General features: G+C 36.3%; 1 protein-coding gene across 1 annotated transcript in view; it reads right to left on the bottom strand.

Annotated features, from left to right (window-relative positions):
- Nucleotides 1-268: 268 nt before the first annotated feature.
- LOC149173799 (serine/threonine-protein kinase STY13-like) overlaps nt 269-17927 on the bottom strand; it is a 115351-nt gene continuing 97692 nt past the window's right edge. The window contains exons 4-6 of the mRNA XM_089424745.1: nt 1325-1449; nt 1075-1233; nt 269-837 (exon numbers count right to left, since the gene is read on the bottom strand). Coding sequence (XP_089280871.1) covers nt 493-837; nt 1075-1233; nt 1325-1449 — 629 coding nt within the window. The 3' untranslated portion in view covers nt 269-492. The remainder of the gene's footprint in view (nt 838-1074; nt 1234-1324; nt 1450-17927) is intronic.

Genomic DNA, 17927 nt, shown 5'->3' with positions numbered 1-17927 from the left:
CTGTTACATCTGTTGTGAATGTTAGGCAAGCGCAAATAGTTTTGGCAGCTTAATCAATGAACTATTTTCCTCGGAACTTTTCTTTATTTATTGATATATTAATACCCTGTTCATTTCAGGATTACACAAATCCAGTTAGCATTCATTCCTATTCCTAACTGCATCCCAGTGTGCCAAATCTCGCATGAAAACCCCAATAACCATAATCAATTGCAGTTCCTATTAAAGAGTTCAACATATACCTGCATTTTAGTTGGAAGTCACTATATAAAAATATAAATTTTGTGCAACAATAAATTGCTAACAGAAAGTTAACGACAGAAGAAAAGAATACAAAACAAGTTAGTTCTTGTCGAATTGGAGGGAATAGTTTGCACTTGAACAAGAGAGATATGAAATAAGAGACAGCAAATGCACTATCTGAAAGTGACTGCATTGATAAGCCCTGAAATTGTTAATGCATCTGATTGGAAAGGGGCATGGACCCTTGCATCATTCTATCAATCCATTTTCAGCATCTGATTGGAAGCAGTGACTAAAACAAGGAAGGAATCCCCGTGATTTGTTTCCTGACTTGCCATTGGCATCTTCACCTTGTTCACCCCGCTTTGCCATCAATGAACTTGTCCCTGGAGACTCTGGTGGCAGAATGCTGTTCTTTGAAGCAATAAGCACTGGTGGAGGCATGTTCTCTGGATCAGAAAGGGATGAAAGAAAAGAACTAAGTTTTCTCACTATTTGACTGAAGTTGGGCCGGCTGTTGGGATCCTGTGCCCAGCAGGATTCCAAGATTGAAGCCATTTCCTCTGGAAGATTCTCTGAACTTGGTCTCACATTCTGAAAAACAAATAACTGTATTATGTCAACTTTCTTTCACGTCACCTGTTTCCAAACAATATTTTTCCCAAATACCTAAGCAACCATCAAGTTCACAATCTTCCACACAAAATACACAAGTATTGGCAACAGCATGGCTTAACCCTACTACTAGTATTTTTTTTCAGAAGTGTAACAATAATTTCCAAGCATTTTCCCAGTTTGTGTATGTATACACAATGAATGGTAACCAAATACCTTAAAAGCAGCAGCATATGCTGCTTGCAGATTTGACATTCCTTCAAATGGCATACGATTTGTCAACAGCTCCCATAAGACTATAGCAAAACTGTATGCATCTACCTTGTGATTATAATGTTTTTTCTCTCCGTGTCTTAATGTAACAGTACTGTACAACTGCATATAGCAACAAACAGAAGCATTACTACTTTCATGCCAACATATCAACTAGCAAAAAAACTCCAGAAACAACTAATCAAAATTGGACCTCAGGAGCCATCCATCTATAAGTGCCAGTCTCTGCAGTCATCATTTCCGTTAGTGTCTCTTCCCTTGCCAGCCCAAAATCTACCAGTTTAACTTTTTTCTGATCTGCTGTCAGTAATAAATTATCTGAGGACAAGGCACAGTTATGATGAATGTTAGAATAATCAGCTTCTGACTGCATTGATGATCAATCTATTAATCATTCAATAAATACTAAATTTCTTGTGGAAAACGATATAACTATACAGAGGTTTGAAAACCAGCCAGTCCAAACCAGTTTACCTTGGGGGCCCCTGGAACAGCTGGTTCACAAAACTGGTTTGAATGGTTCAGACATCTTTGGCAGACTTTGGACAGAAAAAGACAAAATGGTAACGCAAGCCCCCTCTAGTTTGCAAATTTGGTGTCTAATGGTTAGAATTTATATTCATGTACATGATTTTTCTTTTTTAATTAAAATTTCCATATTCTATGACTTTAGCAAGCCAGTTTGCCCGGTGGTTCAGTTCCGGTTCCTGGCCTAACCCTCAGCCTGTTCCAGTTTTTAAAGCTTTTGTTTTACTCTCCCAACACAAAGTAAGTACTTAGAAGCAAGCACAATAATATATTTCTTTGCCATGTGTTATAAAGCATTTTAACCATTGCACCAACCACAGTGCTTCTGTGAAAACAAAAACCAAAACATGAGGATATTCTCATTACTGTGCAACCGCTGCTTTGTCAATATTTGCAGAACGAAATTCATTTGTAAATAATCCAAGTTAAGTGAGATGCCTGGAAGTAGATTATGTCTATATTTTTTAGTTCAGATCTTAGCAGTAAAGGTCAAATAAGCATTCAAGTTGTAGAAATTGTGGTGTAGATTTTCAACTGCTCATGAACTTTTAATCAAAATTACAAGACACAAACCTACTCTAATGCTTTGCGGAATTCAATTCACAATTTAGAACATCAATCACAAACATGCAATGAGAAATAACACACATGCACACAGTGTTTTTTCTAGGGGAAAACAATCTGCTAAAACCCCTATGTTTGCTTACATTAATCTGATGAATAGAGATGTATTACAATTGTTAGCTTAATTTGAGCTCAACCTACAAGTGAATAACCTATCTCTCTGCTCACTGAGAAGCTTTGACCCAGACTTAGTCAATTTCTGCATCTGCTTGAGCCCCTATTTCCTTGCGCACTTCCTGAGAAAATTAAGCCCCTATTATTTAAGGATTTTCCTCCAAAATGATTGCACAATTCCCAAGGTTGATCATCTAACTACATGCACTGTACACTCAAGACTTGTCTACAACTGATGTTACACTGCCTTGGAATCTCCATCACAGTTGGGGAACTCGAATTCTCTGCATGCACTAGCTATTTTGGGCTAATTGATAAGTTAACTGGATTGTCACTGAGTTAAACTGAAGTCTCACTGCACAATTGACCTTCCACTAGTTCCTCCAATAGTTAGAACTAGTTTCACGGAAAACACCTTGAAATCACTAACCTTGATTGCTACAAATTAGTAATCACACAAGCTTAACTGAACTCCAACTCCTCTAATTTGAATTTACTGAGTAAACTGAGTGACATAAACCATGTCACAGAAGTTAACTGCATCCAAGTTGTCTATTGATGTGAACATTCGAATTTTCTCAATTTGACCAAGGCAAAATCAAATTGAGACTTTCTTGCTATATTTTTCAACACAAGTTCATTACACATAATGCATAGAGACTAGTGTCGTATGTCAGATTTCTTCTTAGAAGAGTTTGAGCAACTAGTCATGCAAATAAAGGTAAAAATGCAGATATTGGAAGATAACTATACTGAATACATTTTATATCAGAGGAACATAATGAAGTTCTCAAACTTTATGGCAATCTCAAATAGAACTTGAACTGGAATCTCGTCTTCTTTGTGCCAAGAATATAAACCTGAATTACAACTTTTTCTAAGACTGGAACTTACCAAGCTTCATGGCAATAAATAAGATCTCTATATTGCAGATTAAGTAATGCTAAAGTGGATCTAAACCTATCATCAGATAATAATATTCAGAAAAGTTCAATTGAAAAGGATTAAATTGAAGCAAACAAAATAGCTTTGTGGAAATCAAGCAATCATAGAATATGGTGATGTAAAGAAGATTTGAATGTTTGAAAAGAGATCACACTGTTCATTTTGAAGATTTTATGCTTTCAGTGATTCAAGTGAGTAGCTCCCAAGATAAAGTCTGATGGAATAGTATCATCCTAAACAACTTAATGCAACCTCGATAATTTTTTGGTGTTTCCAGAGTGCTAAAAACCAGCAGAAACATAGGTCCAGGAAAAATAATATTTCGAGTGAAATCAGACATGTAAGGTCGACACGAGCACACCAGGAATGCAGACCTCCAATCTAGGTACAGTGATCCAATTTTCAAGGCCTGATATTATAGTCATCCACAATCATATAGAAGCAATCTGCATCCATCTTCCTTATGCAATCCAACATCAATGGAAATAGAAAATTGAATGTCCTTGAAGAATATGGCCTCACAATTTTGCGAGTACTATATTAAAGACAGAAATGCTCAGGGAATAAAGAACTGTTACCATTATGAATTTGGCACAATGGCTTTATGTCTATATCGCATAAATGCAAGTTCTTGGCAGAGAAATTGTCCCAAGTGTGGAGCAAATTCAGGAGCATTCTGCGATCAATACTGTAAAGAACATCCCTAAACTGGAAAGAAAGCTTTAAAATAGGGGCTTGGCATTGAATCCTCTAAAACCTATAGATTCCTATTCTAGTACATCTAATAATGACAATACCTCTACTAGGAAAAATTGTAAGCCGTGTATCCAGGTAAAATGATAGACCTGTTCCATTGGTTGTGAGACCAAGGACCCACGTTGTACTGCATTTCAGGGACAGGGAAAATGGGGATGAGTTTCCACGACATGCCAGGGAGTCAGAAATCTCAGGGGAAAGAGCTAATACTATATTCTATTAAAATATATAGAAAAAACTAAAGAATTAAAAGTGTAAAAGCCAAAAAGAATTAAACGAGTCAAATACTGTTATAAACTGAAACACAACTCTATGCAAATTAAACAATTCCAGATGCAACATACCATTCCATAGGAAAGGAATATCCATTTTTGATTGATTAAAAAATGAGGTATGAAAATGGCCAATTTTAAATTCAATTTGTTGGCACTACGAACACGCTACTCATTGTAGAATGCAGATCTCAAAAGTGTGACTATCCACACGTTCGATGACATGCAATGCATCTCTGGGTGGGTATAGGAGAGGACCTGCAAGGAGAAACAGAATCAGGGTATAATCATGGTCTGAAGCCCAGATTCAGATTGTCTTGATTTTCCTTTGATCTGGTCTTTCGAATGTTATCTCAGATACCTACACTGTCTGTGCTTTCTTAATCAGTTAGATGGTACACTAGTAGGGGCTAATACCCCTCTCCGTCTTTCCTGGTAATTGTGTTTCTTTCAGCCTCTCACCTTTCTTGACCTGACTAGGCCCAACCTTATTGAAATATTTTATATCCTGCTTAATGAGAGTTCCTTCTAAGGACACTAGGGTGACAAGCTTTGGATTGATAAGCTACCAGTAAAACGTGAAGGAAACTAATTGAATGCTACAGGAGAGCATTTCATGGCAGTTTTCATGAGCCAAAACTAGAAAATCGACCAATAACAGAGTTGCAACTTGAAAGAGATTGAGGAATTACTATTCTTGAGATCATAAGAGAGCACAGCAAACGAATTAAGGATTTAGTGAGCCAAAACATTTTCAAAATTATCAAGACTAGCACCAAGCTGAAGAAACAACCAACAGTGTAAGGAACAAATTCATTCATTATCCAACGTAAGTTGTGTAAGAATTGAAATCCATGAAGGATAAACGTTTAAATGATACTAAATGAATGATGTCTTGTACAATAGCATGTGACATTATATATATATATATATATATATATATATATATATATATATATATATAGACACACATCAAATAGTCACGTGTTGAATAGATATGACTCATGCCCCTTGACTATGTTATTATTATGTAATGTACTTCATGTTCATTACAAACAGATGCATGAAACACTACATCAAAATGAAATTATAAATCAAGTCAGTCGTGGAGCTGCAAATACAGATACCAAAAAAGGGCACTTGCTAATATGGTAGTGAGGATATTAAATGAAGCAACCACAATTAAGACCTCAAGTAGAAAATGTTATTTCTTTCTCTTTTCCACGGCAGGGGGTTGCCAAAGTGGGTATGCTAGCTCTCCCGATTTATGTAGATGTCATATTGCTGAAGCACATATATTGCTTCAGCAGGTGGATATTTCTTAAGAACAGTCTAGAGGGTTGAACTTCAAAAACATGCTCATACAAAGAAGGAAGCACAACAACTATGCAAGTCAGCAAATGTTCTTAATAAAAGTTGAGTCAATAATTTACATTCCTTGAATTCCACTTTAAAGTTGGGGTAGTGAAAGCTGAACATGAGGTCTCTGGTAAATGTCTTGCCCTTGTAATCTTGGGTACAATCTAGAAATACATTAAAGGGTGCAAACCAGAGATTTGAACCTATGGAAGCACGACAGTCTCTATGACTTTACAAGGCAATCAATGGCCATGGGGATTTTGTTATTTTAAATGATATATATGTCAATGACCCTTTATCTTTGTCTTGTAGCCTGTAGAACAATGGTAGAAAAGAAAAATAAGCGCTTCCCTCAGTCTAGACAAAGACAGTTTAAAAAAATTATCAAAAGATTATTATACTGCTTGATCAGGAGCAATAGCCCTTCCAACCAAAAATTGAAGATCACCCATTTGAGAACCCTAAATGGTCAAGTTAATGAAAAATAGTAGTCAGTTAGGATTATATTAATCTGAAAACAGACTGAGAGCTAAGCTTCAAATACATTTCATCTCTTTTGTAGACTTTCAAAATTCCAAACAGTGAATTTTATTACTAGAATGTGAATTATGAAATTTAACCAGAGTGCTTTAACATGCATATGAAAAGAAAGAAGGGAAATGACACGAGACAGTTGGAAAGAATTGGAGGTTGACAGGCAAGCAAACACAACTAGATCCATTCTAGTTTGTTATACCCTTTGAAAGATCTTCAACATGTTAGATAAAGGTGGTAGACGAGGAGAATTACAAAAGAACCTGAGATTGACAAAAGCAGTATGTCTCGTAACAGATCAGCATTCCCTAGATTGATGCAAGCAACCTCAACTGCAAAACCGATTTTCAGAATATACTGCAAACTTTTGCCTACAGTCTAGTTGCCTACAATCTAGTTGCCTGCATACTTCAGTCTACAAGCAAGAGGAAGCAAATGGGAAAAATAGATCCGAGAAGATGGGTCCATAATTTTTTCTACACATTAGAATTTAGGACTACTTCCATTTGCATGTTATTTGCATAGGACACAACGAAAGATCATAGTAAAGTATTATATCATGTATAGATTCAGCCATATTTTCTTTTTCTGATGAAAATCCGGGAGTCTAATTAGCATTACAGAAAATTTACTGTTGCAAATATAAAATTATGGACGAATCGACCAACAAGCTGCAATGTTAAAATGAGGCAGAACGTGCCTTTCTTCAATATAGGAGAGCCAAGTTTCCTAGAAAAGGTTACATAAATTAATGAGGGAGAAAAACATGATCATAACAAAGATGTGGATATGAAAAAGGAACTATAAATAGGTTTTCAAGAAAAAGCAAGTAAATATTGGCATGATAGTTCATCAAAAAATTGTAATTATTAGCGTCTACTGGTAAAGAATAATAAATAAGAGATTGCACTATGTTGTCTTTATGGCTCCCTTGGAGATGACACAGGCCACCCAAAGCTAGATTTTGACATATGTAGGCATTTTGAGGCTTGATTTAAGGGATTACCCTCAATTCTCTTGGTTGATTATGATGGTTGGGGATGCATCTTTCCCATTCCATGCATTTTTGGAGCTTTGTTTGACCTAAAAGGAAATGACATCATGTTTGAGAGGAGTTTTGACCCACACAAGTGGGATTTTAGTGGCTTATTTTATTGTATTAAGCTATTGGGTTGGGCTTGTAACCCATTTTCTTCATGTACACTCAAAATTGAACTTGTCATAGGGCTTTTAGGAAAAGTAATGTGATTGAGCTCATATAAATAGAGGATCACGCCATGCTTTTTCTCATCATCACTCTTCGAACTCAGCCACCTTTAGAGAGCTCGACTTAGCCTAGTGTAACTTACTACTTATGGAGATGTGATATTTTTGGAGCTACTGCTATTGGAGAATGATTCATTGTCTTGAGGATGTCTTTTTCAGATTGAAAGAAGACTATTTCATGGAAGAATTGTAAGTTTAATTGCAGATTTTTATTATTTTTCATGTGATTAATTAATGCTAGGGTATTTCTTATTCCATGTCTAAACGCATATTATTATGGAAAATCTAGGTTTATTGTTGTATGCTAAATTTATATTCGTTGAAATCCATAGAAGACCTCATAGAGAGCTTCCCCTACTTAATTTCTCCCTTGACAAAAAAGATAGCTAAGTGCCTAAGGTTTATCAAGCAAAAACTAGGGTTTCCCCACTAACTCCAAGCAATGATTCACTTTCTCTTCAATTTGGCCCTAAAGACTCCATCACTCGACTGGGAGTAGGCACTAGGAAACCTTGAGTTGGTAAAAAAATTACAAAAACTTCAAAATTTTCTCTTTCCTTTATTTTCTAAGTCCTTCAAGGCAAGCCACTATAGTTGGTTTGTAGGGCCAAGCTCAATTAGGGATTTATTGGATAAACGTTGGAGCCTAATAGGCTTGGATTTTATCTTGTTAATCCTTTTCATTCAAAATTTGGCATTTTACTTGGTTAAATATGCCCCAGAAGGGCTAATGTCATCCTCCCTAAGTAAATAGTGCTCTAGAAAATCCCTAACCCCAGCTAGAGCTTCAACTTAGGGCTTAATTTCAAGGTTTGTCTTCCCCTTTATTTATCACAACATTTGCAAACCCTTTCCTTGGTGCATATATGCCTAGATATTTTGTTATTGATCTATATCTTGAAACCCTAGGCCACATGTGCCTCTTTTAGGGCTTGGTATATTGCACCTCTACTATACAAAAATAATTGTATCTTTATTCATTGAAGAGTATCTTTACCTAGACTACATTTGCATCACCTTGAGTCATATAACATAGAATACCTTTTAGGCGATCACTAAGAAGACTCCCTTGTGATGCAATTCCACTAAAGAGGAGGAAGATTGTTGAGGTGACAGTGGCAATCTCCCTCATTGTTGCAACCTGCTAGATTTTGAGACAACAGTCCCTTATGTGTTGGAAAATACATAGAGATGGCAGTTAAACAATTTCCCTTATTAATGACATTAACTTGTGATGTTCTCATTATTAGTATTAGATTTCTTAATTATCTTTTCTTATCATCAAGATTAATGCCAAGCAACAAATAGAAGGGAACACAAGATATAGGCACGCTGCCATGGAAAAACTCCCCTCGAAGGGAAAACCCAGTCACAAATTCTTCCTTAGGTAGATAAAAGATGAGATGACCAAGACCCTTACAATTTAGACTTAAGATTACCTCGATCCATCAAGTCAACCTTATCATTCTTCAGTTCACCTATAGCAGTCATTCTTCTTCACACTTTGATCCTTGCAATGGCACTGAACTTGTAGCAATGATCTCACTGAGATAGCACTAGCATTGAGACTATGACACCAAGACTTCATCACTATGGTAACATCGAGCCATTTTCTGTGGTAACACCGAGATATATCTATTATAATATCACTGAGATGTGGTCACTGTAATGTCACCGAAATGGTTTCATTGTAATAGTACCAAAACTGTGATAACACCAAAGTGTGAGGTCTGAGATAGCACCGAAAAGTACTTTACTATGATAGAACCAAAATTGTGATAGCCCAAAATTGTGGTCACAATAATAGACCAAAGTTGTAGTTGTTGTAATAACCTGAAACTGTGATAGCATCGAACTTTCCACTGTGATTTCCGCACCAGTCTTTAGCGAGATTACTTCTATGATTTAACCCGGGCTTCTGTGGTTGGATAATGCAAAAGCCTTAGCCTTGTATATATAGATGTTTCCCATAAAATACACCAACATGACTTTTCAAACAGTTGCGTCTTCATATAGGCCGACATTAGTTCGCCTTATTGAAGCCGACTTGAAGAGGATTCTTTCAACAGCAAGGAGACATTGAGGGATCGAGTAGTCTTCCCAAATTGACTTTGACAAATAACCTAAAGCCTACAATGGACGCTTGACCTAAGACAAATGACCCAAGCATGAAACCCATGCTTTAACAAGTCAAATCAATTTAAAAATAAAATTCTTTTTGCTTTTCTTTTGACAAATATATTACATTTTGACTTCAAGTACAATTATGAAGATCGAGCCTAGTTACATTTTCCAACACTCCCTCTTAACTAGGGAGGTATTTATATTTACAAATAACCAAAGAGGTACATGGAATATCTCAACCCACATCATCTATGACGAAGTTTAGGCGCCGCAATGCCATGAACTAGATTCCTGACTAGGGCAATCTAACCATTGGTCTCTCAACAATTTAGGCACTGCAATGCCACAGACTAGATTCCTGACCAGGGCAATCTATCCGGGTGGGACTAAGATGGACTCAAGCTTTCAGCCCCTCTAGATACCATCAGGCTTACTTGCTGACCATCAACCAAGAGATTCGAGTGCATGTCAGAGCTCATTGACGAATGCCACCCTTCCAACTTCGTGACCTAGACATCAACACAAAGTGTCGGCCAGATGTCCTCCCAAACAATGCTTCACTCACAAAGCCTCAACAACCCTTGATCCGATAGATCAAGGACAACAAATCTCTTCCGATCAAACTAATTGGTAACAAGCATGCTATCAAAACCTTCGAGACATTTACCTGTATAAACACAACCCCAATCAATAATATATTTTCACCTGTACATAATCAAATACAAACCTCCAGGGTCTTTTAGACAACTTGATGTTGCTTCTCAACTTTTCATAATAGGCTATCAACAGAATATTTGACAGAAGATTCCTCAATCATACATTTTTCCTTTCCTACTTCATATGTAGCAACATATTCTCCAATCAGATCTGCTTTCCTTCTTTCAGCAACACCTCAAAATGCATTCTCCAATTTCCTTCTCTCACTCATGGGCTTCACTAAAACTTAACGGTTGTTAATCCTGGTCTATCGCATGACACATGAAATAGAGAACCATATCTGTCACTCCCTCTTAAACAGAGAGGATCTAATTATTCTTGTACAAGGAATATTCTCAACCATCCTCTTATTCTAGGAAGATTCCTTTCATTCAAGCTCCCTCTTAGCCTAAGGAGATTTCGTCCAGATTCCTTCTTAACTTAGGGAGTTCTACTTCTTTACGACATCAGAGAATCCTTCATGGCTTCCATCCTTCTTATCAGTGTCATTTGTATATCATGCTTATCACATCATCTTTACTTACGATCATCTTCACAATCTTGAAGATGATATACCTGCACAACTTAAATAGCAAGTACAACCAAAATTATATAAGCATGAAGTTAGCCATATCAAAATCTTATAACAACGGAAGCATTTACACTTTACAAACATAATCAACAAGAGACTATATTTCAACATTTTCGACTTCTTGCCCAGATTTAGTTACAAACCCTAAATCATATCAACACCTCATCAAGATATCAAACTCATTATATCTAGGGTTTCAATATTCTTTCAATGACATGGCAAGTACTCTCATATAGCAAACCCTAGAAACAAATCAAATCAATGAATCTAACAACTTTTAGAATTCATATGTTAGACTCCTCACTAGAATTTCATACATGAGCTTCAAGAATCAAAACCAATCACAGCTTAATCAACATCATGACTAGTATCTACTAGGGTTTGATGTAAACCCTAGATTTCCATCTTCAAATTCTTAGCAATCACTATATAAATTCCAAACAGTTATACATACTAGAGAATTTAACTACTACTAGGGTTTAGCTGCTAAACCCTAGATTTTCCAAACATCATCCTAGACCATCAAACTTTGACTAGGGCTTGTTTCCAAACCCTAGGACTCATGATCATTAACACTTAGGTCAATACATATATCTAGGAATTCATCAGCATATCATAAGCACATCATATGTCAGGCAATATTAATTTGTTAGACATATACCGACCTAGAACAGGCTAGGGTTTCAACCAAATGAACACATACCTAAGGTTTCATTCCTAGGATTCTAAATCCATAACAAGGGTTTTGCTTATAGACCCAACCATACCCTAAGGATCTAGGGTTTCATAACAGAACAAAGCAAACCCTACTATTCCAAACTTTCAAAGGTTCGAGATCTCAAACAAACATCATTCAACCCTAACAAGTTAGGTTTCCATGATCATACTGAAATCCCAAACATGACATCATCAACAAAACTTCAAATAGCATTTCCCTAAGCAGTTTTAGGGTTTCAAACATTGATATTAGCATACCCTTAGGTTAGGGTTTTCCATAGAACTTGTTTAGGGTTCTATAAAATCAATTAAGAATGAGGAGGGTAGATTTATCAAGTGATGAATCACCCAAAACAAGAATCATTACAATTCAAGGCTAGGCATAACGATGTTAGTCATGTAATCCAAAATTTCAAAATAAGATAAAGAGAATTTTATAGTCTAAGACATACCTGGAGATGTTTCTTGACAAACCTTGTAGGAAATGTAAGCCATGATCTTCTATACCTATAATGCATACTTTCAAGCAGAACAAGTGATACCAAGAACAGGATTTCATCCCATAAGTTAGATAATCTTAGAGGATGGAATCCTATGAAGATCAAGATATTCACTTTTTCAATTAACATTGGTATTTTTGCTTGAAATCCTAGACTACTTACCTAGAAGATAGAGATTAAGATTCTAATATGAGATTTTAGTGTGTTATCTAGGGAGTACAATCTTTACCCTAGACCAATGTTGCACGAAGCAGGGACGTTTTTTGGAAGCAGGGACGCAGAAGCGTCATTTCCCAAAAATCTAGGAAGCAAAGCATCTCAGAAGCATCTACTATATATATAATTTTTTTTCTTTTTTTTTTTTGCATTTATATTAAAAAAAACATCCAAAACACCAAATTAGTTGTAGAATATAAGGAAGCATGCATATTTTGACATAAATCAAGATAGATATAGCATCCATTGTACATTAATGATTAATTATTCAAGCATCAACCATTTAGATGCATCAACCATCTAGAATTTAGATTCTTCACCTCTTGTCTAGCCTCTACCTCTACCTCAATTGTCTAGGGATATTAGTCAACATTGCCCAATTTTGATCAAACTACCTAATCCAAGACTTAAAATATGGTAGAAAAAGCTTTACATGCTTGATAGATGATTTTGACTTCATTGAAAGGTAATTTTTTTGCTAAGGGCGTGACAAAGGAGTTCAACAATTAACACCACCAACACTAGGGTACATATAGGGCTTGGTGCTCTTGATTAAATGCTAATCGCATACCTTCATACTTGATATAATCTAATGAAATGCCACAATCCCATTCATTCTGAATTCCTAAAAACTGTTAAGTCTGCTGAATTTTGAATAGGATATGAAATTCTATTTTCTCCATATGAAGTCCAATGAGGTTGGAACCGCTCTCAAACATCCTGAGTCATTCATGGTAATGTTAAAAATTTAAGTAAAAGGATGAAAATGAAAAATAAAGGAGAATGTCACTTTTACTTTAAGAATTTAACATTACCATGAGGGAGCATTGAGGAAGCATCAAGGGAGCACGTTGGGAGCGTCCGAGAAGCCCCAACCCAACTTAAGTCAAAGAAAAAATAATAAAAAATATTTAGAACCCTATGAAACCCTGTGGAACCGCCTATCTCCCTTCGGATCTGCTTGGGATCCATGCCCAACCCATCGTGGATCCGAGGAGGATCCATCATTGGATCCGCGGTTTGGAAATCCGGAACTGCGGATCGGGCTGGCACGGTTCCAAATTTTCAAGAACCGTCTTCGCCGGCCTAATCCGCGGTTCCAAAATTCTGAACCGCGGATCCGACGACGGATTCGTACGAGTCGCGGATCCTGGTTTGGATCCTTGGGGGGGGGGCGTTTCGTGCAACACTGCCCTAGACTGGCTATTAATAAGAATTATATGAACCATAAGAAACTTATGAATATACGTACCTTACGTTTTACGTACCTTTGATTTGATAGCTTATTAGACTTGTTGAAAGTGCATCTTGTTAAATACTTACTTGATTTCCCTTGAGATGGAACCTTGTACTTGTGCTTGATACTCGTAGCAAAATTCCATTTCTTCAACAAGTGTAAGATAAAAATATATTGTTTCGATCTTACATAGAAATGCTTCATTTTTATATATATTAGTATTTTGACCATATATCACAGAGGCCAAGTTTTCCTTTATGATTGTGACTGTGATTTATTACCGAATTCCTTCATTGTGATACTATTTTATTGTGATATATCATCGAAAGTCTTCTCTATAGTGCGAGTTCTGAGGTTACCAAAATCATCTTTGTAATAGCATCGAGACCTTGTGGTAGCACCAAACCTATTTCTTTGAGATCTTGTCATTGTACCGAGACCCTGTCACAGTGGTAGCATCGAAACCATCTTTTGCAATATATATAGTTAAGTAATACTTTAACAAACTGTGCCTTCACTGAAATACCAATACAGTCTCTTCACAAAATGTCAAATTGTGCCTTTACCGAGATGTAAAGATTGTGCCATCAACGAAATGGAGAAATTGTGTCACTGTCGAAATAATTAGAACCTATTCTCTTAAAAGACAGAATTGTCTTACTGTAGAGGTACTAAAAGTTTCTCTCTATGGCAACACTGATATATCACTGTGTTGTCACCTTGAGGGATCTTGACAGAACTGATAATTCTTCAAGGATGTATAAGTGTTCTTAAAACTGCCTTTGACTTTGACCATAGCTCTGATACCATGTTGGAAAATCCATAGAGATGGCAGTTAAACGATTTCCCTTATTAATGACATTAACTTGTGATGTTTTCATTATTAGTATTAGATTTCTTAATTATCTTTTCTTATCATCAAGATTAATGCCAAGCAACAAATAGAAGAGAACACAAGATATAGGCACATTGCCAGGGAAAAACCCCCCTCGAGGGGAAAACCCAGTCACAAATTCTTCCTTCAGTAGATTCAAGATGAGACGACCAAGACCCTTACAATTTAGACTCGAGACTACCTCCATCCATCAAGTCAACCTTGTCATTCTTCAGTTCACCTGTAGTAGTCATTTTTCTTCACACTGTGATCCTTGCAATGGCACCAAACTTGTAGCAATGATCTCACTGAGATAGCACTAGCATCGAGACTGTGACACCCAGACTTCATCACTGTGGTAACATTGAGCCATTCTCTGTGGTAACACCGAGATATATCTACGATAATATCACTGAGATGTGATCACTATAATGTCACTGAAATGGTTTCATTGTAATAGTACCAGAATGTCCTCTAAAATAGCACCAAAATGTACTTTATTGTGATAGAACTAAAATTGTGATAGCCTAAAACTGTGGTCACAGTAACAGACCGAAGTTGTAGTTATTGTAATAGCCCGAAATTGTGGTAGCACTGAACTGTCCACTGTGATTTCCGCACCTGTCTTTAGCAAGATTACTTCTGTGATTTAACCCGAGCTTTTGTGGTTAGATAATGTGAAAACCTTAGCCTTGTATATATAGTTGTTTCCCATCAAATAAGCCGACATGACTTTTCGAACAGTTGTGTCTTCATATAGGCTGACATGAGTTCTCCTTATGGAAGCCGGCTTGAAGAGGATTCTTTCAACAACCGGGAGACATTGATGGATGGAGACTTCACAAATTGACTTTGACAAATAACCTAAAGCCTACAATGGAGGCTTGACCTAAGACAAATGACCCAAGCATGAACCCCATTCTTTAACAAGTCAAATCAATTTAATAATAAAATTCTTTTTGCTTTTCTTTTGACAAATATATTACATTTTGACAGTACAATTATGAAGACCGAACCTAGTTACATTTTCCAAAATTATGAAGATAGCTAAATATTTCATGACTTAAAGCCTTTTACCTCATGTTTGAACTCCTATTTCTTCCCTTCTTGGGTCCTTTCTTAACTCCCTTCCTCATCTTCTTGATGAGAAGGAAAAAATCTTCTACTTCACCTTCCTTGTAGTTGAATTGGATTGCAACCTTGTCTCTTCATGCACAAAGCCATCCCAAAGCTTTCCAAATGAAAGCATAATCTTACAAACACCAATACCTTTGATAAAGGGTTTCAAAAAGGAGGCAATACATTCAAAGCAATGAGAACTATTTCCACAAAATCTAATAGCCTAGTGGAAAGCCTCGCTAGGCGCTCTAGGTTAATGGTAAAAATGAGATCAGCCACCATTGTCACCTTAGCAATTGTTCCCCTCTTGTTCTATGGATGGGATGTTAACCCCACAACGGAGGCTTCTCCAAGATGTCTCGAAGATTAAGTAACACAAGGATTCCCAAGCCAAATACCCTCTAAGGAATCCATGAATTAGACACCCCATAATAATATTCAATAAGGCAGGGCTCCAGATGAAATGAGGTAGCGAGTTCAAAGAAACTATGGCTAAGTCTAGAGGGCTAAGACAAGTCCTAGAGATGTTCAAATAAATTCCAAACACATGCTACCTTAATTAAATGATTGTTCTTATAAATTAGGGTTTACAATAAAGGCAATTTATTGCATGCAAAATTTATAACAGCAATAGCAAAAATAGGCCACAAATGATGATAAACAATAAACTATCAAGGGCTATTTAATGGGTAAACAAGGAAAAAGCTTACAGCAATTATTCAATGGCTGAAAATGTACAAAACAGTTATTAAACCCTAGACGTCAACCTTAGAATTATGGCTGAAAAATGCATAAAAATGACATTTTCCTTTTAAGAGATGCAAAACCTAACCCTAGGACAATGATGTATAAAGTATTATATGCTATTAAATGCATATTTTGCTGAAACCTAACCCTAGATTACCATAAAATAAAATAAAATTTTAATTTTAAAAAATTGCCACAAAAAACTAGTGCCTTATCAATCTTGGGTATATGGAGTGAAAAAAGGGTGAGGTCAAAGGTGGAAGACTGCAAATAGAGTGAGTAAATGAGAGAACCTCTCAATCAAACCCTAGCGATTTTCAATCAATTGGAGATTTTAGGTCAAGAAATGCTATTCTAAGTTTCCTTGATAGATACTAGGTGACAAACTTGCAAAGGTGATTTTAGAGCCATAAAATATCCAACAAATCATGAAAACTTCATAGAAACCCTAATTCTACAACAATGCAAAATGAAAGAAAATACTCACAATAAAAATAACACAATTCACCATAGCAACAGTTCATCAATCCAAGAGAATCTCCTTATGGAAGCCAACTTGAAGAGGATTCTTTCAACAACAGGGAGACATTGATGGATGGAGACTTCACAAATTGACTTTGACAAATAACCTAAAGCCTACAATGGAGGCTTGACCTAAGACAAATGACCCAAGCATGAACCCCATTCTTTAACAAGTCAAATCAATTTAATAATAAAATTATTTTTGCTTTTCTTTTGACAAATATATTACATTTTGACTTCAAGTACAATTATGAAGACCGAACCTAGTTACATTTTCCAACATTATGAAGATAGCTAAATATTTCATGACTTAAAGCCTTTTACCTCATGTTTGAACTCATATTTCTTCCCTTCTTGGGTCCTTTCTTAACTCCCTTCCTCATCTTCTTGACGAGAAGGAAAAAATCTTCTACTTCACCTTCCTTGTAGTTGAATTGGATTGCAACCTTGTCTCTTCATCCACAAAGCCATCCCAAAGCTTTCCAAATGAGAGCATAATCTTACAAACACCAATACCTTTGATAAAGGGTTTCAAAAAGGAGGCAATACATTCAAAGCAATGGGAACTATTTCCACAAAATCTAATAGCCTAGTGGAAAGCCTCGCTAGGCACTCTAGGTTAATGGTAAAAATGAGATCAGCTACCATTGTCACCTTAGCAATTGCTCCCCTCTTGTTCTATGGATGGATGTTAACCCCACAAGGGAGGCTTCCCCAAGATTTCTCGAAGATTAAGTAACACAAGGATTCCCAAGCCAAATACCCTCTAAGGAATCCATGAATTAGACACCCCATAATAATATTCAATACGGTAGGGCTCCAGATGAAATGAGGATAAACAATAAACTATCAAGGGCTATTTAATGGGTAAACAAGGAAAAAGCTTATAGCAATTATTCAATGGCTGACAATGTACAAAACAGTTATTAAACCCTAGACGTCAACCTTAGAATTATGGCTGAAAAATGCATAAAAATGACATTTTCCTTTTAATAGATGCAAAACCTAACCCTAGGACAATGATGTATAAAGTATTATATGCTATTAAATGCAT

This window comes from Pinus tabuliformis, chromosome 4_2 (assembly GCF_031772625.1).
Source record: "Pinus tabuliformis cultivar Carrire ecotype Pingquan chromosome 4_2, CPIR1, whole genome shotgun sequence".
In the NCBI taxonomy this organism is placed as follows: domain Eukaryota; kingdom Viridiplantae; phylum Streptophyta; class Pinopsida; order Pinales; family Pinaceae; genus Pinus; species Pinus tabuliformis.
The sequence above is the reverse complement of the archived record's forward strand: the minus strand, read 5'-3'. Positions and strand labels throughout refer to the sequence as shown.